At 46.6% G+C, this 20,273-nt stretch overlaps 10 protein-coding genes across 11 annotated transcripts; 8 read left to right on the plus strand and 2 right to left on the minus strand.

Moving 5' to 3' along the window:
- Nucleotides 1-277: 277 nt before the first annotated feature.
- FVEG_13617 (hypothetical protein) lies at nucleotides 278-850 on the plus strand (the record flags this gene model as incomplete). Its single annotated transcript, XM_018902978.1, has 1 exon — nucleotides 278-850. One exon carries the CDS (start codon nucleotides 278-280, stop codon nucleotides 848-850), a length of 573 nt encoding a protein of 190 aa, XP_018761837.1.
- A 719-nt stretch (nucleotides 851-1,569) lies between these two features.
- Nucleotides 1,570-1,941, plus strand: FVEG_13618 (hypothetical protein; the record flags this gene model as incomplete). The annotated part of the gene is made up of 1 exon (XM_018902979.1): nucleotides 1,570-1,941. The coding sequence occupies one exon, from the start codon at nucleotides 1,570-1,572 to the stop codon at nucleotides 1,939-1,941; it is 372 nt and encodes a 123-aa protein (XP_018761838.1).
- A 576-nt stretch (nucleotides 1,942-2,517) lies between these two features.
- FVEG_13619 (hypothetical protein) lies at nucleotides 2,518-2,994 on the plus strand (the record flags this gene model as incomplete). The annotated part of the gene is made up of 1 exon (XM_018902980.1): nucleotides 2,518-2,994. The coding sequence occupies one exon, from the start codon at nucleotides 2,518-2,520 to the stop codon at nucleotides 2,992-2,994; it is 477 nt and encodes a 158-aa protein (XP_018761839.1).
- Nucleotides 2,995-4,990: 1,996 nt separating this feature from the next.
- FVEG_13620 (hypothetical protein) lies at nucleotides 4,991-5,668 on the plus strand (the record flags this gene model as incomplete). Its single annotated transcript, XM_018902981.1, has 1 exon — nucleotides 4,991-5,668. The coding sequence occupies one exon, from the start codon at nucleotides 4,991-4,993 to the stop codon at nucleotides 5,666-5,668; it is 678 nt and encodes a 225-aa protein (XP_018761840.1).
- A 960-nt stretch (nucleotides 5,669-6,628) lies between these two features.
- On the plus strand, nucleotides 6,629-6,961 carry FVEG_13621 (hypothetical protein; the record flags this gene model as incomplete). The annotated part of the gene is made up of 1 exon (XM_018902982.1): nucleotides 6,629-6,961. One exon carries the CDS (start codon nucleotides 6,629-6,631, stop codon nucleotides 6,959-6,961), a length of 333 nt encoding a protein of 110 aa, XP_018761841.1.
- Nucleotides 6,962-7,779: 818 nt separating this feature from the next.
- On the plus strand, nucleotides 7,780-7,941 carry FVEG_17564 (hypothetical protein; the record flags this gene model as incomplete). The annotated part of the gene is made up of 1 exon (XM_018906808.1): nucleotides 7,780-7,941. One exon carries the CDS (start codon nucleotides 7,780-7,782, stop codon nucleotides 7,939-7,941), a length of 162 nt encoding a protein of 53 aa, XP_018761842.1.
- A 1,296-nt stretch (nucleotides 7,942-9,237) lies between these two features.
- Nucleotides 9,238-10,260, minus strand: FVEG_13622 (hypothetical protein; the record flags this gene model as incomplete). The annotated part of the gene is made up of 1 exon (XM_018902983.1): nucleotides 9,238-10,260. One exon carries the CDS (start codon nucleotides 10,258-10,260, stop codon nucleotides 9,238-9,240), a length of 1,023 nt encoding a protein of 340 aa, XP_018761843.1.
- Nucleotides 10,261-13,366: 3,106 nt separating this feature from the next.
- On the minus strand, nucleotides 13,367-14,518 carry FVEG_13623 (hypothetical protein; the record flags this gene model as incomplete). The annotated part of the gene is made up of 1 exon (XM_018902984.1): nucleotides 13,367-14,518. One exon carries the CDS (start codon nucleotides 14,516-14,518, stop codon nucleotides 13,367-13,369), a length of 1,152 nt encoding a protein of 383 aa, XP_018761844.1.
- A 1,602-nt stretch (nucleotides 14,519-16,120) lies between these two features.
- On the plus strand, nucleotides 16,121-17,052 carry FVEG_13624 (hypothetical protein). Its single transcript, XM_018902985.1, has 2 exons — nucleotides 16,121-16,582; nucleotides 16,636-17,052. The coding sequence occupies exons 1-2, from the start codon at nucleotides 16,148-16,150 to the stop codon at nucleotides 16,969-16,971; spliced, it is 771 nt and encodes a 256-aa protein (XP_018761845.1). The 5' UTR covers nucleotides 16,121-16,147; the 3' UTR covers nucleotides 16,972-17,052.
- A 332-nt stretch (nucleotides 17,053-17,384) lies between these two features.
- FVEG_13625 (hypothetical protein) lies at nucleotides 17,385-18,623 on the plus strand. 2 transcript variants are annotated; one of them, XM_018902986.1, is made up of 3 exons: nucleotides 17,385-18,150; nucleotides 18,202-18,339; nucleotides 18,395-18,623. In XM_018902986.1, exons 1-3 carry the CDS (start codon nucleotides 17,425-17,427, stop codon nucleotides 18,503-18,505), a joined length of 975 nt encoding a protein of 324 aa, XP_018761846.1. In that variant the 5' UTR covers nucleotides 17,385-17,424; the 3' UTR covers nucleotides 18,506-18,623. The 2 variants fall into 2 exon arrangements, with proteins under 2 accessions (XP_018761846.1, XP_018761847.1); XM_018902987.1 differs by having other exon boundaries at nucleotides 18,202-18,623.
- The last annotated feature ends 1,650 nt before the right edge of the window (nucleotides 18,624-20,273 follow it).

Here is a 20,273-nt window from a genome sequence, read left to right on the forward strand (position 1 = left end):
ACAGACGACAGAGACCTAGACATAGAAGTGAATCCTTGCTAGCGAGGGAAAACATCTGTGAAAAAGTCACGATGGAAAATATGACGGTATGAGTACGCCTCAGAAGGACTTCATCACTGCGCTTGCGACGAGTGATTGATGCTGTTTGTGTTGCAACTGTCAAGTCCATTAAATACTCAAGGCAACCCACGATTTCTCAGTCGGTTGTCAGACAACGACACACTACCAAATACGAATATCCACTCATCACTCTAATCACCTAAAACATCAATATACCATGTCATCTCGTCGCCACCGTAGGGAACCCGACCGTCCAAAACCCAGTGGCCCACGACTCCCTGAGCCAAAATTTACGGATTCTCCATCCAATGAATCACAACATGATCGGCCACGACCTGGTGGTCCTCGAGATATGGAGGTGCGAACCACTGGCCAAAGAAACGTGGATCCGCAACCTACGGAACCAGGACCCAGTGATTCACGAATCAGGGGACCACGAACCAATGAGCCGCGACTCACGAGTGACCAACCCCAGCCTGGAGCTAGCAGGGCAGGGGACCAAAGACAAATTGAACTCACGAGACTAAGTGAAACACTGGCGGCGATTCGGTTGCAGATAGAGACGATATATCCCTTGAAAGCTGCACAGGAGGAAAAAGTGGACAGCCAAAAGAGCCGGGTTTCTCAGATGGTCCGCGACAGACGGTCAAGCAGGGACATAAGGAAGGCTACAGAAGAATTGGAAGCGAGGAAGGCCACCCTGAAAGAGACTGTGAGAAAGCTGGAGAAAGCTAGAGATGAAGACGAGCAAGTGTTTATGACGAGGTGGCATCTTCAGTATGGCAAGTGAGGGGTTTTGAGGAGACGGGGGTGAAAGGGGCAGAAGCTCTATCGCTGCCAGATCGAACCATAACTTAATGGGCCTTTGGGACGGAACAACTCCTGATTTGATCTCGTGATTAAATGACAGTGTAGTGACTGCTGTTGATTCTTAAGTAGCAGAGATAGCGAAACGGTAGATGGAAATACGAGATGAAAATGCCTGGAGAAAGCAAGATATTTACTAGAGGGTCCCATAAACTTCTCTAAGGTCAATGTAGCACGCGTTTTTAACAAACAGACCTTGGCTTACGATTTTGTGGCTAGCCCGCTGTAACATACGGTTGAAGACAGTGGCAGACAGCTGCTAATCGCCACTTACTCCCCACGGAACTTAGTGGTCAGACTCCTATAGAGATAGTGCCAGTGACGAGCACACCTCGGAGAGTACTACGCTGCGCTAACTATGAGTGATAATCATCCAGTCTGTGTTGATCCCATGCCCATAAAAGACCCCATGCACCCCATGTTCCCAGAGTTGGTCCTCGAACCAAGGCAAGTCCAGACAGAAGACTGCGTTAAGGTTCGGGTTTTAGAAGAGGCTTCAGCCCCCAGGCCACAAAGGTAAAGGATACCAATAAACACATACGGGCAATATACTCATCACCCTCACAATCGCCTAAGGTCTTGCTTTTGGCCAGACAGAAGACAACAAGCTATCTCTACAGTCACTGACGAAATACACTGACCATGTTCTGGAGTCGCCACCGAAAGAGATCCGATGCCCGGCGATCCACTGACCGGCCCCGATCCAGGAGGGCACAGTGGGAAATCCAAGAGCGCATCAATGTATTGAATCGAAGACTGTCCAGTCTTCGCGCAGAGATCGATGAGATATACCGCAGGCTAGAAGAGAAGGAGAAGAGAGCGAGAAGAGCGAAGGATGAAGTGAAACGACTCAAAGCTAAGAGACGACCGAAGCGGAGGAACATTGAGGAGGCCAAGGAAACGGTGCGCAAAAGAAAGCGTGAGTTGAAGAAGACTAAAAGTGTCTTGAAGCAAACAAAGCGCGAGAAAAAGTCCCTGACCAAGAAGAGGGATCGTCTCAGCCTTCGCGTCTAAAGGGTTTTGGAAAAGGTTGGAACCCCCATTGCTCAGCTTATATCTAGTCATCTAAATGGTAAGCTGGGCCGAATCTTGACAAGACATTCTACTCAATCTTGGGACAACAAAATAATGATTTTCGCCACTATTGCTCGTTCCTACGTCCCATAGAGAATACGACATGAGACGACAAAGAAAGCCGAAGTGATAAATAGAACATGCATGACTTTTCCAGGACCCGCGGTTTTGATTTGAAGGGATGGAAACGGCATATTGGAACAATGATGCTCGATTCGCTGTAGTAGATTCGTGGTTATGGACGATGTTCAATAACACAAAGACGCCAGATGCGAGTCATATGATATATCTTAGTTAACGTTTCATGTTCAGTTGGTGGGCGTGATGGTGGACAGTGATCAAGGGAAATGAACAGAGCCAGTGTTATGTTCATGTTACTGATGGCTTTGGGTACAAATAGTAAACCTGGCCCATCCATATGGAAGTACTTCTCAAGTTCTCATTGCAACTTATACAACCCGCTACCAGCAACCGAAGATATCCCTTAAACTTCACTTAAGACAACTTTAGTCCACCATGTCCGCACGACAAGTGATTGTAGTTGAGGTAGCTCCGTCACCTAACCAACATTACGACCATCTGTCCCTGGAGGAGAAGATCGATCGTGCAGAGAGAAAAATCGAAGATCTGCGAAGTGAGATGAGCAGCCTGGATCAGGAAATAAATAAGCTGGGTCAGAAGACAAAAAAGCTAGAGAAGAGCAACGCCAGATTCGAGGATGCCCTATACAGAGAAGAATGGGCATCGAGAAGGGCCGTATTGAGCGGGTTCCAGGCGTTGGAGCAAGGCGAGAAGACGGTCCTAAAGAACGAGAAACGGCTGCTTGAAATGGACCTCAAGTCTCTGGAGTTACGAAAGGAGTTGCGAGAATGGGAAGTTTACAGAGAGGGCCTGAAGACTAGTCAAGAGGAGATGAGGTTTGACGAGTGGATGAGACGTGAGGAGGGATTGGCGTATGAGGATTGGAAAAAGAGTAAGTACAGTCGAGACTAGGTAAGATAGGCTGTGATTGGTTTTGAAGGCTTTTCTCTTGAATCAAAATTGAGTGAAATCTTGAAACGATCTTGTGTTTAGTCTTAAGCTAAAATTGCCATTTTGCCATTGCTGCTTTTTTGTACGCTTCTGAAAAGATCTGATTGAAGAATAGAAGAATAGAACGGGACTTGAACTAAGATTTGTGTGACTCATCTGAAGTATTTGACATGGACTATTGGAGCTCCCAGGCGTTGAATTTCCATTCAGGTATTGTAGTTCATTCGTGGTTGAGCCAAATATTCAGTGCACACAGACCTCAGCTGCTCATGATGGACACGACCACGCAGGGGCTATTCATCACCATCGCAAAGCAGCAAGCATGAGCAATGGTCAGTGAGCAAGAACAAGAGCCATGGCGATTCCTCGCCCCGTGTCGGATGGCCTCGGTATATATATGCGAGGCCCGTTCCACGAAGAGGCAGTACACTCATCAAGTCAACAAGCTACCGACAACACAGGATCCCTCTTCTCAAAGTTTTGAATAATTCTCAACTCATAATGCCCGACAGAGCAACTCTTGATGAGCACAAGCAACGAAGGTGGAAGCCGGAAGAAGATCTCAGCCGTGCGAAGAAGAACATCCATGACCTACTGAAGGAGATCAAAAATACTGAGGAGGAAATTGATAAACTCACCTAATGGAAGGAGAATATTCAAGAGCAGAACAAATGGCTCAAGAGTGCTATCCGACAGGAAGGAGAAAATGCATCGCGGATCAGGCTAATGAGTGGGACTCGCCGACTACAGAATTGCCAAAAGTATAATGCTGAGCAGGAGCTAAAGTTGAATGAGCTTAAGCAAATTAATATGGAGTTGGAAGCGTGTAAAAAGGAATGGGAGGCTTGGAGAGAAGGTATCGAGGAGGAATGCCGTCGGAGAGCAGAGTTTGAAGCAGGGATAAGGAAGGCAAGGCCACAAAGCTATGAGAACTAGAAGAACAGCAGCTACCATCCAATGAGGTGAGAAGCCCAGGGTCTTCTCTTCTGGTCACAGTAGTTCAAATTGAGACAAGGTCAATTACAGTCAGGTAGAAGTTTCACACGATGGGCTCCATTCTTAATGCAGTTTGAAGTGGCTCGGGGTTAAGGCGAATATGGCTGAGACGATACTGCCTGTATCCTTCAATGTTTGATCAATGGTACACGGTATAGGTATATTATAGGCAATCAAGATAGTGAAACAGAAGCGTATAGCAAACTGACTGAAGTACAAAGGGGCAACTTTGGTAGGATCTTGAATAAGGAGGAACATTGTGAACAGGACTACAGGTGAGTCTCCAGTGACAGCTTTTCTAACTCTGATGGGACCATAAGGGCTAACTTCTTTAGCACTGATAAAGCAAATGTATACTCAGCGGAACAGGGAAGTGTGGCTGTGATGTGTGACGAGAGTCATAGATTCACCTAGTGGTTTCTATTGCTCTGTTTATAGTGCAAAGCACAGTGATTCTGTGCTGGTGTAAATATGACAGAGAATAAACCTGCCGATTTGTGAACGATTTGCTAAATATGAAAGAAAAGAAGAGAATGAATCGTAGAGCGATACGATGATTCGGGAAAGAATAATGAAGCTCTGTTCGAGGTGCCTTGTCAATTCAGCTTCCACCTAGACCACAAGTGACAGGCTGATCTGTACTACCTTCTGGTTCTGCCAAATCCGAGGAGCTTCTCACCTTGTCACCAATGACTCTCGTAGATACTCAGTGAAACTGCGAAAGATGACACTGATTAGAGTTGTAAGAAACTGAAAGAGCTGTATGATCCATTGTGTATCGTAGCTCACTTCTACTGAATCATGACGCAAGTAACGACATGGATTGTTATATTAAGACAAGGTTCCGGACTGCTACTGTACTCTGCATCAACTCTCCTACTAATACATGCTCAAGTGGATTAATGACTACATACACGGAATAACATCCCGATCCCTTTTATCCCCATATCAAGTCAACATCATGTCCGAAGAAAACCGCCAAGCCAACAATCCTTCGGAGAACTTCGCACCAGGTAGTGCGCCTCAAGCCCTGGATTCGAATGTAGCCACGGGTATGGTTATGTATGAGCCACAGCCTGAACCCCAGAACGAGCCAAACGATTTTCCACCAGAGTTTGCGGCCGAAGATGCACCCCAATTCTTCCGTCAGGACGTGCCCGAGAATGTGCATGTGAACGACCAATATCATTATGGACCTGATAACGGCAAATCTCGGGAACACGTTCCTCGGGAGCAAGTATATGGAAACAACATACCCCCGGAAGATGAGCTGGGAAGCCTCACTGGAAGTAGAGTTCGTTTTGATGAGAACTTGCCTAGCAGACGGTCGAGAGAGAACGAGTCCGGGAGAATGAGCTCGCACGGAGGAGGCAGTCATCGAGGACAATCTCACATAGACGAGCCTCATGGAAGGGAGCCTCGCGGCGCGGACTACAGCGAGAAGAAACCTCACCGCTCACGAACATCTGGATTTCACAGATCACACAAGCCACCAAAGAAAGAGGAGTACCACAAGACAAGAAAAGTAGATGCTACACCGAAGTATGGCCGACCATCGTTCTTTGCCAGCGTAGGGCACATGATGGGCGATACCACTTACGTGAGATATCCGGCCGAAACAAAGAGGAAAGGAAAGTGAAGATAGTATGTATGGCGCACGGGACGCATAATCAGGATGTGAATTAATACGAACAACGTTGCCTAAAGGCTGAGCAGAGAGCCCACTAAAGAGGTAGGAAAGGATGTTTCTGGACCGCTTTTAAAATACTGTTGCTTCATCAATCTCAAGTCTGTCGTGTCTCCTCGTAACAAATGAAGTCACTATTTTTCCATTCTGGAAAGTTGCCAGTAGAATAAGACCTGGTAATTTCACTACTGAACATTAGCCAAGCAACTGATTGAACACAGCCGTGGGAAGAACATTATAGGAGCGACAGGGTCTCTATAGTTATTGTGTAGAGTTTGAAATGAAAAAGCTTAGTATTGAGAAGGCTTCCTTGAATTAAGGGGCGAAATCTTCTTCAGCTAACAGACAATAGTCTCGACCCGCAGCCAACACTACCCTTGAAAAGGTACTAAGTCGAATGAAGTAAAGAAAAAAAAGAATGAGCAAACAGATCAGACTGAGAGGAGGCTGATTACAGGTGGGGAGCTTTGAATGGACTTGTCAAATAGGTTTGGCGTGAATTCGCTGTGTCTTAGCCCTGAACGAGACAACTAGGTTCTCTCTGCTGGAATAAGCTCTCAGCCACTAGTCTCAACTGCAAATAACACTGACAAGGTACTTGTCACTGGTGGAATTCACATTGAACAACTCTAGTCAGACCCAGTGCTAAATAGTGCTGAAAATGGTGGACTCAGAAGGGCAAGATGCATAAGATCAAGCCGGGACTTGCGAGCGAAGCGGTAGTGAACATAGGTCCCAGATGGGTCATAGAATTTGTATCTAAGCAAGACTATCTGGATTCATTGCCGTTACGCTCCGGCAGAAGATCCAGTAGTTACAGCGCAAGAAGTATAAATATCGCTATTTCTTGCACAATTAGTGCACTTTGGTAGTAACACATTTTACAAACACTGAGCCTAATTTGCGACAACAATGCCCGACAGACGCTTCCCCCATCTATTTGACATTCCCGCCTTCGTCGCACACGGCAAGGCTATTGAGGAAATCATGAAGAAACTCCATACAGTCAAGTTTAAGAAAGAAAAGCTGAAGAAAGACAAAGAGTATATCCAGAAGGAGATTGAGGAGTTAGAAAAGGGTGACAGAAATGACGAGGGGAGAGATATTGAAGAGGACATCACAGAACTTCGAAAAGAGCTGCAAAAGCTTGACGACAAGAAACAGAAATTGAAGCTTAAGAAGGAGAAACTCAAGGAAGAAAAGAGGAAGCACCAGAAGTCAATGGCCAGGTTACAAGAGAGATAGATATTTGTGTCGTTGCGGTGGATAGAATCGTAGATTTTGAACTGATAATCTAGCTTCAAGAGAGAGCCCTTATCACCACTCAGTCGCGAGAAGTGTCAGTTGTTGTACAGCATGATGATAGTTAGATCGCCAATGTGGTGTAACCAAGTTCTACTAGTAATCAAAGAGCCAACGGACTCTGAACGGAAGAGAGAACTTCTTGACACTGATTGTGCGCGGTGGATAACGTGTGTCAGGGGCATAGGGGCAGCTGAGAGTAATGAGGTCTAACTTCTTACAAGAGAAAGCCATCTGCGACTCACCGATAGGCGACAACAGAGTCGGAGTGAATAAACGTTCGAGGGAGCATTATGGAGGTTTATATTTGGAGGGAACTGGAGCTGAATGTTATTGTCCAACCAAGTCTTCCACGCAGGAACTCAAGAGAAACTGCCGCTATAGCAAGATATTCCCAATCATACTCCCTCATTTTCCAGCCTGTATATCCTGCCACTCACTCGCTAGAACAGTAGCGTCGTCTCTATCAAAGAACAGAAGCACCAACTCACACCACTGAACCAAGTTCTGACAGGATGGTTGATAAACTTCTCAGCAGGCGAAAAGGTGTCCCCTCTTCCGCAACACCTGGCGAGACTGAGAAAGGGATAACAAAGAGGTTCGAGAAAGCCAATTTTGAAATAAAGAAACTGGAGATAGATAAGGAACACGTTGAGAGGAGGATCGACAAGCTATGTCACGGTAGAGATGAGCTGGAAGAGATTCTCATAAGAACTAGGGCGAGAGAGAAGGAAAGCAAGCTGAAAGGACGGAAAGCTCAAATGCAGAGATCAGCGAACCTGGCGAGGTCGTATGAGCGTGAAATTAGAAAGCATGACTATGAAATCAATGCCCGGAAGGACATGTTGGAAAGCTTAGATGGGGAACAAAAGAAGTGGGATCTTGAGCTGGAGAGGCTCAGGGATGCTGAGAAGATGGCTTAGAGCGTGGCAGCGAAGGTCCGGAAGAAATGAGCAATGGTACTGGCGAGGCGGAGACGGTCTCAAAAGGGATAAAGAATCTCACAGCGTGGACAAAAGTACTTCCGAGATTTTCTCGCAAAATGCCTGTAATCGCCAGGTCACGGTCAAAGGATGAGCATCATGGTACAGCAGATGGTTGTTGATAAGCACATCGTAATACAGACAGGAAAAGCGAATCCATAACTAGATGCTAACAATACTCCTCCTGCCAGGTGATTTCAATGAGTATCGCCTTTACCCTTGAGCATTATGGTGAAATGAACGAGAGGAGTTACTGATCAGGAAAGTCATGTCGCTGCAATGGGTGAAGTATAAGCTTGGATCCTGGTGAGGCGAAAGTGGCCTCGAAGTGAATATATATTACCCTTTTGATACAATGCTAACTTCTTCCCTTTTTTCCCTTTATCGTACATGTTATAGCTTATACCCCCACTCCATATCTCGCATCAAATTCTCAGACTTTACATCACGCCTTCACACAGGTTACAAGCTTAATTCGGCTGTATTAGCACAACTTCAATTTATATTATATATACTCTTTATAATACAGAATATGGCACAAAATTCACAGCCTATCCTTCTCTCCAACCACCAAAATCTCATCAGAAAAGGTTGCATTCTTCAACAAGAACTGGATCACGCTTTGTAAACCCGCAGGTACGCCAACGTGCTACCAAAGCCGTTGACTAGAGCGTACACAATTTCAACAGAACATGACGCAGTAAACGGATCGAATGTATTAGATGGCGATACAGACAGTTTCATGGCTGATAACGGTTGCCCGATCGATGGCCATACCATCGTCGTGGATCTTAGCCCTAAATCATCAAAAGATTTAGGTAATTTAGTATAAATTCAGGATAAGTTTAGGATACCTTTTATAGGGTTTATTTTATCAACTTTATTGCTCGTCGAAGATACTATACTATTTTGGCTGGGTCGGTAGCTTAACTGCTCTGCTGTAACTTAGACTTGGGCTTCTTTGAGCTTTGATGATCTTTCGCTGTTACTTCCTGGAAACGTTGTTCTTTGCTAAACTTGTACATTTTCAAGCTTCCAGCAAACACCCGGCCCCAGAAACCGTATATTGACACTGGAGATAGTCTTCAAGGTACGTTTTATTTCCACCCCTAGGAAGCTGAAGGCTAGTGAGCTATCTGTCATTTAGAAAAGAATGAACCTGAGAATCAAGGTGCCAGTAATGCAATGATTGTTTCTTGATTCTTGAAACCGCTCCTGTTACCTTATAATACAATCTCATGCCGTTAGGACACCAGCGCCCAGCATCTCCACTACCAAGGCAGAACCTCCCTCCATCGAACCGTCAACCTCCTTCCATAGATCCCTGTCGGGATCGAGACCTTTACCCAACAAGTATCGAGTATACCGCTGACATCTACCTGTCACAGCGTACCAGAGGAGCTCTTTGCCATGCTCATCAATGAAACCAGGTTCTCCTACCAACCGTTCCGTCATTAAGATTGCCATGTCATCTTCCCGAGCTAGCGTTGCCGTGATAATCGCATGATGCCTCGTCCATCTTCGAACAAGTGGGTCAGCGCCGCCCTCAAGAAGCAGCCTCAACGTTGGCATGTCTCCTCGTATGACAGCCATCTCCAGTGCATCAGCACCTCGCAGCCCAGTCTTGTCTTTGCGAAAAACGTCTGTTTCAATGAAGAAGCTCAGGATGTCATGCTGAGATGCACCTATAGCGACATGCAGCGGGGTTTCGCCCCAGTCGTCGCTGTCATCAATGTACGCCCCGCTATCAAAGAGCAACCTCACGATGTCGAGATAACCTCTTCGCACCGCCAGCAACAAAGGAGGAACATCGCCTTCCACATGAGAGTTTGGGTCGACACCTTGATCTAGCATGAGCTTCACCAGATCATAACTGCCAGTTGTCACCGCAAAGTACACAAGATTATCGCCAACTTTATTCCTGCGTTGAACATCAGCACCCCTCGCTAACAGAAGGTGTACAATGTCCCAATACTGTTTCCTGACTGCTGGAAACAAGGCGGTTTCGTCCTCATTGTTGATGATGTAGTTGACATCAGCGCCCGAATCCAAAGATCTCTCTACTACCGAAACGAGGCCCTCTTCAGAACCCCATCGAAGCGCGTTGCACCGCCAGTGCGCATCCTCATGATAGACAAGGTCATTGGCAATGTGGTGAAACCGTTTGCTGGTCTGGCAGAAGGCGTTGAGGTCAGAGCGCACCGATAGATTCTGTACGATCAATTCGACGATCTCTGTTGCTAGGTCTTGAAGCAACATAGTTGCTGATTTGGTGCTGCGACAGTTGGAATGCTTGGGTGGATCGGAGGGAGAAATTAATTATTTGAAGTGGTGAAGGAACAGGAGAGACTGACGTGAGACTTTGGATCACCGACTTCCGAGGATCAACGGAGGATCGGGTGGCTCAAGATATGGAGCTTACGTGTGATTCTTATTAAGTACATGGCGGCATCGACGCTACACTATAGACCTTTCGATAGATATGCGAGTCAAATGGTCCGCAAGGAGAATACGGCTCAATTCATGTTCGTCATCATTCATTTCCGCTTCCTCTAAAGTACGACAGAACAGTAAAACTTCTCAATTGGCTGTTGTTGAGCGTCTGGTTGATTCGATGCTATTCCCAAAACTGCTAACTTGATCCTTCGCTGTTACCGAGTCTCACCATAAACCTTTGCTGACCACACCAAGGCTGGAAGGGACAGTCATATCCAATTAGCCTCCTTTGATTTCTTGTTCATTGCCTCAATGCATTTCGGGCATTCCTTCGAGTCCATGTACTCGTCTCTTGAGTCGATCTCGATCTTGCATTTTGCTCGCGGAGACCTTTTCTTCTCGTCGCATGGCGTTTCGCTCTGCTTGTATTTGATCAAGTAGTCACATTTCTTATCGTTGCAGTAGTATGTCACGAAGGTGGTGGTGCACATGTTGATGGATTTGAACCTGTCTCGATTTCCTGGGTGTATTGGATCTGCTTAGTTGGGTTCCTGTCGAGAAAACACGAGGGAAACAGTGCCGTATTTATGCCCAGAGGGAGGATACGGGCCGTGACATGAGCTGATCACAATAGTTGCAATAAAGACGTTTCATATAACTATTTAATGGTGATCCTCGGAGACATTGAACAGAGAATATTACTCGTTTATTAAAACGGAAATAGTGATGAACTCTTTATAACCCCCTTAGTGATTTAAGTCACTTCTTCTCCTTCCGTTTCTTCTCCACGCATACAGAACAGAATATTGGGGAGAAGTATTCGTTTACTATCTTAACCTCAGACTTGCAAAATTCCCCACGTGGCGTCTTGCATTCTTTCACAGTCGTGTCGTCATGACTCAGGGTCCAGCAATCTTCGCACTGATACCGGATGCTGGTTGTCTTGCACATGGCGGCAGTTATAAATATCGTAGTGGGAAGCAATTTATGTTCTATATGTAGGATGATTAGTTTGATGGGTTTATTTAAGATATAGAGTGCCAGAAATTTGCGGAGCTGGCTGGGTTTATATACTGCGCGCTAGGCTGTGAATGTGACCAGATCTCACCAATACGGACTTGATATTGAATCTACGAGGCAGACTCAATAGCTCTCCAGCTCTAAGTGTCACAACACTATATTAATTGAACGTCAGTGATTATCTGATTGGTCAACCCCTGCCTCCGTGCACCGATTCGCCATCAACATCATTTGCTGTCAGACTTCTTCTCTTGGCACTTATAGCAAAAGTCAGAAGATAGATAATCAGTCTTCTCCTCAAATTCGGCTGTGCATCCCTTTTCCATATTTCCTGGGGTCTTGCATGGCACCCCGTCTATCCTAAAACCGATCTTGTAAGAGCATACCTGGCACAAAGATGAGGTATGAATTGTTCTGCACATATTTGCTCAAAAGTTGTATTGGTAGCTAGTTATCTTTGATGCGCTTTTCGTATGTTAGAAGTTTTGCATTTCCAATTTCATGAGAGAGGAGGCCCAAAGACTGGTTTATATAGTTCGATAGCGACTGTATCACTGGCATATCTCACAAGTAGAAAAGACAAGAGATTAAATAAAGACGATGGAGATTCACTCGAGTCCACTGAATTTAAGAGTTCAGCTTCTCCTCAAATTACTGTGACCACTCCATCACATCTCATGATTACGCAAGCAGTATCTTCAGCTTCTCCTCCTCTTCCTTCTTCCGAGCTTCTTCACAAGCGCCACATTCTTTATGGAGGAGCGGGTCTTTCGAATCATAGTCTCTGACGCATCTTTCTTTGTCACAGAACTTATCAACAGTCTCTGTGCTTATCAAATGGCCACAATAGCCCCAGTATCTGATAAATGTGGTTGTGCACATGGTTGGTCCAGCGGAACACCAAGCTTTGCTATTCTTGACGTAACTTTGGCGAGAATGGTTAAATATGTATACAATAATGCGATATAGATATTGGGAAGAGGCTTTGAGAGAGTGCTGAAAGTTTGGTTTGTATACTTTTCAGCTTTCGTAGGTGTATCACATCGAAGCTGAATGCTCAGTTAGTACGACAAGAAAGGTCACCTGCACACGAGCTTCTATTCACCGACCGCTGATACCTGCATCACTTCAGGAAACTTAGGGCTAACCTCTCCACGAGCCAGTGAAACAGTATTTGAATACGATATAAAGCTTGCGATCAACCTCTCTGCCTGCTTATGATATCAAGTTCTCCGTTCCTCAGTCAATATCGTAGCTTTAAAGCTCCATAGCATCCTTCTTCCTCTCCTCCTCCGCCAGCCCCTCCCTCTCAATAAGGCATGCATTTCATTCTATGAAACCATCCCGATTATCCTCCAGATAATTCACATGGCAATACCCTGTCCCTTGTAAAGCAGAGGGCCCGAATTCTGTACCTGAACTGAGAGCATGGCCGCGGCAGCCTATACTGTACTAATACGCTGTCACATATCTTGGATTCTATTGATAGATTTGATAGATGTCAAGTAAGAGATTTCTTCCGTAGCGGGTATTTTCGGTTTGAGGTGTTTGAACGTGTCGCCCGTTTTGCAAGTCGAGTAGCCGAACCTTTCATAGAGGGAGTTGGTCATCTTTTCAGTGACAGACGTGGACAATGAGGGCGTTGACTCATGGACGAGGCCTAGAGCTGATTTGAGGCAATTTCCGGGTAAAGGGTCCAAGATTTAAGCTCAATGGTTCCATTATTCTAGCAATCCTGATAGCAGCTTCACTGACATAGCCTAGAGTTGAAACAGATGACATTTTATTATCCACTGTCTAACCTCTTTACTCACTGCTCAAAGTCAGGTGTACTCAGTATTCCCCAGTAAAAATGCCACTGGCCGGGGTATTGAGGGACCCGAGATTAGTAGACCAGCGAGTTCCCGTGCTACTCAGCAGACCATCCAGCCACGGGTGAGAACCAACGAGAACGATACACCAACTGCGAGAACAAGATGGCTCTTGGTGCCGCGGCGTCTGGTGTAAGATGGTTCACCTGTTTTGAAAAGCAGTCTTTCCAGTCAGCCTGCACATAAAGGGTGCCGGAGCTCTTGTGTAAGCTCAATGACTTGACATCGGCCCGTGACAGATTCTTCTCATGAGAGCTGACTGGCTTGAATCCCTGCATGAGCGGCTGTTTCAGTACTTCTTCCCCGTGTATAAATGATGCCGAAGTCAAATTGAAGAGGTGAAGGTCCAGATCTGTAGAAATGAGAAGTTGTCGTTGGTCAGGCACAGGCGTAATATCATGTCCTCCATCCCACCACGAAGCGTCCCATTCGTCGTTCAAAATCTTAGGAGGACCAATGGGCTCGACCTTAGAGGGCTTTCGAGAGAATGAACCATCCCTATACTCATACCGATTCAGCTGCGCCGTCGAGGGACATTTCCCGTGAGGAGGTATATCATTCCCGACAGCCCAAAGACTTTGTGTTACTTGGTCCCATACAAGACTATGAACTGCAGGGAGACCATCAAGCTCTTGGAGGAAGCCGGGATAAGGGTTCGATGTACTCAGGGAGGTGTTGACGATCTTAATGTTTCCTGTTGCTTCAGAGGAAGTCGTTGCTATAGCGAGCTTCCCATCCGGTAGCGGCTCGATGCCGTGAGTTCCTCCCAGACCGAAACTATTCAAGCAAATGCCGAAGGTTACAGCCTTATCTTTGGATTTGTCTTCGGGATAATGGTTGATGACAACGACAGCATAAGCAAAAACTGCCACGACGCTTCTACCGTGGTTCGCCCACTTGACATCAGTCACGGAGCCTCCAATTTGCAGACACTCATTGAGTTTCTTTGGTATGTCTTGGTCAACGAAGTCGACCTTCGTCCAGCTCCACGATACGTGACCGGTAGTATCGTGGATGCTGATTCGAGCGGGATTATATTGGCCGGTGATAATCTGAGGAGAAGCCTCTTGAGGGTGAAGGATATGCTGGAATCCATCGGTGCTTCCATTGGCAAAGACGAGATTGGCAGCTAGTACAATAAAGAATGCAATCTGAAGATGCCACCCGAAAGACACGGGACACATAGCCATAGTTACTTTGAAGTAAACAAAACTTGTTAATGTTAGATGAAAACTTGATACACCGAATTGGCGAAGATGGTGACTAGAAAGAATAGCAACTATATCATTCTTATGATTTCTATCTTTGGTAAGCGATTGTTAAGGTCTGTTGAGATCAAGTAATGGAGAAAAGCTGGAGGGGAGCTACGTAATGACAATGCGGCGCGATGATGCTGCCAGCTGAAACAAGCATATGAATGAGACACGGGACAGACAATTCGCAAACCATGTCACTCAAGACACGGATCAAATATGCATGTATGTCATGAAGCTCGACGAGGATTCGCTGGCGAATCGTTCCAGTTTGGACTTGTGTAGGGGCATAAATTTGGTCAGAAATATGAAAGCTCAGCCTGCGGTGTCACACACTAAATCATATGTAAAATGTGACAAAACGGGGGCATTAGAAACATGTCTCGGCTCTCTGGCTTCCCAGAAGCCGATGGCGTTATGCGTGGCATATCAATTCCCGAAACCGGGCTGATCCAAGACACGGCTTGAGCCGAAAGCTAGAATTTCACAGTCAATGGGTTGAGTGGTGAATTTGCTCATCTTTTGTGTCTTCGTATAGGTGTCGACTCGCAAAGATCATCGGTTTTCAGCTCAGCCCATCCAGCCACTTTTATCCGAGCGGCATCGCAGATCTTCCGAAATAGGTGGCATGCAGGTCAATTCAGTATAGATCAACACGGCATGATATCAGCGCGTATTGACTCAAGCCAATAGAGTCAACGGCCAACGCTCCGTGACCTGCTGGACAATTCGATATCACAGCTTGAACCGGGCCGTGCCGAGTTGTGAACGGTGTTCTACTGGTAATTGGTGGCGATGATCAATCGCTGGTACTGTCTGACAGCATTTCAGCTTCTGACGCGAGGTGTGCTCCTCGCACTCCTGCTTCTCTGATTTGTGACTCCTTTGAGGGATCTCGATGATCCTATAGTTGCCGCAGATAGCGGTCGACCAGACAGCCGATATGACTCTGCAGTAGAATCACAATGGCTCATGTGACGTAGATAGTAACCAAATATGCAACAAAATGAATGGCACGCAGCCATTGAGCAAAGACAGCTGAGGCCTGTAGCTTCCTGAGATGTGCATTTCTGTCAGAACTTAGGTGAGGAAATAAGAGAGGAAGACATACCAACTTCTTACTTCAACCGAGATTGTTGTAAATCCGGGACATACTCCCCAGGTTACTATGTCAAAGGTGTTTAAGTTCATATTCTTTGCCGAGTAATTACAATGGAACATACATGAATGGGTCTTGAGTACATCGCGAAGTCATAACCGGCTTGCCGTTGCTAGCCGATGTCATGCGTGTAGGAACATGGGAATCTCGCATGTAGTGATGACAGTATAACCGTAATCAGTAGGATTGGGTATGTTTGTCAGCACACTGCGCCTCAAGTTCGTCCGAACCTCCATCCGAAAGGTAGCAAAGGAACGGACTGTGTGGCTTGTCGCAGAGATATCAGTGCGAAATCGGAGGCTTCGTCCGAAGAAGGATTCCGGGATTATCGAATCCCACATATATAATCTTATGATAAACCGAGCGATAATGCTGAAAGTCATTTTCCCTCTTACACGAAGCCTAAGATGACTGGGAGTAACCAGCAGCCAGTCATACTTCTTGTACACGGTGCTTGGCATCGACCTCTCCACTACCGTCTTCTCATCCAAGCTTTCCAGCAACAAGACTTCACTGTCCTTGCGCCGCCTCTTGCAAGCTCCGGCTACGACGATTCAGTCGATGGTAAGACGTACCACGATGACGTAAAGAGGATCCATGATGCTGCTCTGCCCTACATCGATAGTGGGAGGAAAGTGATTGGTATTGGTCATAGCTATGGAGCTATTCCTCTTACTGTGGCGATCGAGGGTCACAGCATTGCAGAAAGAGAGCAGAAAGGCCAGCCTGGCGGTATCAGCTCTGTGGTTTATGTGGCCCCGACGCCTGTCCTGCACAAAGGTATTTCCATGTATGAAGCTGCGGGCGAGCACCGCAAGACACCATTCTTTCACGATGTATCAGTAAGTGACCACTTGACCGAGCGCCCCAAGACGCCGAACTAATTATGGACCAGGACACACGCTTGCCATTGAAACTTGATAGGGTCAAAGAAGCATTCCTCTCAGATATTGAGCAGAACATCTCGGATGAGATCATCCCTACACTTTGCCATCAAAGCAAAACTCCCTTCGAAGTTCCTATCGTTTGTACCCCCGCAGATTTGAAGATTTGCAAGACTATGGTAATCTGCAAGAATGATCCTATCTTCGGCAGGGAGATGCTCTTGGGAGTGGCCCAGAACTGGGGCGCCGACACTTTGGAGATCGAATCTGGACATAGCCCGCATCTGGTGGAGGAGCACAGAAAGTGGCTCGTGGAGCTTGTGTCCCAGAAGGCCAGGGAGATGTGAAACAATGACGAAAGTTGCTAGTTTTCAGAGATAGCAAGAAAGATACGGTCTAGTTTAATACAAGACATAAATTAAGGGTGATAAAATAAATTCGATAAAAGGTATCCTAAACTTATCTCAAATTTACCTAAGTTACCCAAACCTTTTGATTACTGAGGCTTAAGGTCCTGAGTTTTTTTTCCTCCCCTAGTCAGCTTATTCCATATTTACATCCGATATCAACGACAGAAGGAAGTCCTGGATTTCATCTCGCCGAGATACTGCCCTCGGTCAGCATGATCTCATACCCTATGATTCCGACCTTCGGATGAGTCTGACAAAGACGTAACCTTGAAATCTGACTCATATTATTGCTTACCCACGTGATATACAACCAAGCTACAACATTCCTTTAACAAGCAAGAGAAAAGTGACGACAAGTTTTAATAAGAAATTTCGTTGCGATAATCAATCATGGCGTATACTTCCTCCGGCAACGCTGGTCCCAGCATCGAGGACCTTCTCTCCTCATACTCGATCCTCACCTCCCTAGCCCCATGGCTCTCGACCCTTGACCTCTATCATCTCAGTCTGACAAGCAAGTCAGCTTACGAGTACATCCAATCGTCAACAGTGGTCTTCAAGTCACTCAGTCGGCATTGCCTCTGCGATGGTCGCGGCCTCGCTACCCGTCAAGCCTATGCAAGTCCCTATCACAGAAACCGTATGGCGGGCCAGTCAACGCTGAGCCCTCATCTTACAGGCGACGAAGAGATCGAAGTACGACTATATAACATCGACTGCGATGAAGCAGGTGCTTTGCCGTGTTTGAAATGCGGTATCAACATCTGTGAAGAATGCAGATGTTATCCGCGTGCAGCTCCACCAAGTGCATATCCGAATCGCCGACCGCACTTGAGAGGGAGTTATGAGCTTGATAACATCATGTGTTTGTGTGAGGAGTGTGACGCGAAGACTGAACAAGAGGTGACGGGAAGGTTCCTGGACGAGAGATGCGATTGTGATGTCTATACGCGGTGGATCTGCGTCAGATGTGAAGAGGAGGAGCGCAAGACGTCGCGGAAGTACTTTGCAGAACGAACGGAGATGGAGTGGAACTGGATTGTGAGGGAGGATATGGACTACGGAGATGATTTTGAGCCCTCAAAGACGCTTCATGATCATGCGTTTGAACGAGCAGTATGAATCCCGACCAGCAACGTTGACAGGTAGGCTGATGATTTTATCCAGTTTTGGTGTACTTGCGGCAAGACAGTCTCGCACAGTACAGTACCGCGTTGTATCTGGTGCAAAAGGCGGCATTTACCAGAAAGTGAATGGTACCAGGAACGTCAGGATATTAGTTCGAAGCATCCTTTCTTCGATAACGTAAATGCTCAACCCCAAGCCGAACTGGCATATCCTTTCTTACCGTTTGGAGCAGGATCCTGATTATCCTCGATGGGTAAGCGATGACGATAACAAGTATCCAACTCCTTATCCAAGGTTAGGGTATGTTCGTACAGGGGAAGATGGAGAGACTCGAGCCTCGTGACAGCGTTAGCAGGGCAAAAACACTTGTTCCTGTGTAGTCATGGAAGTTTGGCCCTGTGAATGGTCTTGAAACAATGAATTGAACCTATTTGCCTGCTTTAAATAAACTCTTGTACGTCATCTGTGTCCTTCCAGATCTGTGAACAGATTATTTGTTGGTTGATTGTAATGTGCGAGTTCCGTATGTTGTGGTCTCCAATCGAAGCCGGCAATGGCTTTATAGACGGTACTTCTTCCAGGCCATGAATCGAAACAATTTCTATTCTCTTGCTGTACGGATTTCTTGTAGGCAAAAAGCTTGGTGACGTTTTGAAACTTCGGATCGTCGGGATTTTGCCTGAGCAGCATCTTCTCTTCTGCTTTAAAAAATGGTAAGCCAAGTCGACACTTCTGAAGCATTTTCACAAAAGACTGATCCGACTGACGATGAATCTCTTTCAAATGAACTTGAGTGAAGTTAGCTTCTTCCCAAGCATCGTTCTTCAATGCCCACTGATCCTCGACATAGAATTGACCACGAGGTCTATGCGAGTCACAGTTCCACTCAGTCGGGTTCCGTTTAGCATCTGCAATTGTACATGAGCCGCAATACATGCAGTTTTCAAAAGGCTTGACTGGAGGTAACTGACAGAAATCGCCAGTGACAAGAAGTTGGATGCCGCTGAATGCTAGAGCGTTGGGGTTGTAGTCGTTGTGTTGGAATGACCAGCATTGTGCACTCTTGAGGCATTCGTTCATACGCTGGAAATGATGGTTTTCAACCATACCGATCTCATCGATGATAAGAACATCCGTCTCCTCGAGGCCCTTCTTGATAGTTGGCCAAAATTGTGCATCACTTTTGAGCTTACTCACGAGGAGCTTCATAGCGTCAGTGATCCAACCCATGTAGGACCAGGTAGTCACGCCATTGACTCCGAGAGCGGCTCGACCAGTAGGCGCGGTGATGTGAACGACTTTGCCCTCCGCTCGAAGCTTCTTGACTGCTGCTTTCAGAACTGTGGACTTGCCGCATCCTGCTGAGCCAGTAAAGACATTCCCTCCTGGCATGATGAGATCGAGAAGGTCCTGCTGCTCTTTGCATAGAGCTGGCTCAGACTCCAGGTCAACCTCAGACTCCGAGTCAACGGCCAGGAAGTCGTCCTCATCATCGACGGGACCACTGGTCGAAGGATAAGACGGAAGCACGGGCATAGGCTGTGGCTGCTTCGGAAACTGCCGTGGGATCTGCTGTGTCTTTGGCTGTAGGATCTGCGGTGGCTGCGGCGTCTTCTGAGATTGCATCTGCTGTGGCCTTTGCTGCAGGGTCTTCGCCGGCTTCTCCTTCCCCATGGCTAGAAAGTTTGCCATCGTATTCTTGTTCGATCTTGGTTGTTGAGGCGAGACCTTCGCTTTGGCACGGCTTGACGATTTGGCTTTGGGCGCTTCATCTTCGTCGGACGAGGAAGGGATGCTGAAGGCGTTTGGTTTCGCTGGAAGATATCGGAGCTTGCGCGTTGGTGTCGCGTTTCCTCTTGAGCGGTGCTCTAGGGGAGTCCCTTTGGGGGAAAGCGCTTGTGGCAGGACCTCTCATTCTCATTCTCGGCATGGGAAGGGCACTGGTAATTGGCTAGGCTAGCAGGTAGGAATGGATGAGGTAACTGTATTCGATGCCAGTGCATGTTTGCGGTGAACGGGAGACTAGTCGAACCCACAAGGCACATAGATACGCGTGAGGCACAGTGATCGGACCGATCGCGTAGTGAAGCTTTGGGATGGAAGAGGGCGTG

The sequence above is a fragment of the Fusarium verticillioides genome, chromosome 10 (genome assembly GCF_000149555.1).
Source record: "Fusarium verticillioides 7600 chromosome 10, whole genome shotgun sequence".
Taxonomy (NCBI): domain Eukaryota; kingdom Fungi; phylum Ascomycota; class Sordariomycetes; order Hypocreales; family Nectriaceae; genus Fusarium; species Fusarium verticillioides.

What these genes read in the sequence shown, in the direction of transcription:
- FVEG_13624 (XM_018902985.1), top strand. Translation starts at nt 16,148, where the DNA reads ATGACTGGGAGTAACCAGCAGCCAGTCATACTTCTTGTACACGGTGCT. An exon ending in CATTCTTTCACGATGTATCA is followed by an intron (nt 16,583 to 16,635) that starts GTAAGTGACCAC and finishes ATTATGGACCAG; the next exon opens with GACACACGCTTGCCATTGAA.
- FVEG_13625 (XM_018902986.1), top strand. Translation starts at nt 17,425, where the DNA reads ATGGCGTATACTTCCTCCGGCAACGCTGGTCCCAGCATCGAGGACCTT. An exon ending in ATCATGCGTTTGAACGAGCA is followed by an intron (nt 18,151 to 18,201) that starts GTATGAATCCCG and finishes GATTTTATCCAG; the next exon opens with TTTTGGTGTACTTGCGGCAA. An exon ending in AGCATCCTTTCTTCGATAAC is followed by an intron (nt 18,340 to 18,394) that starts GTAAATGCTCAA and finishes CGTTTGGAGCAG; the next exon opens with GATCCTGATTATCCTCGATG.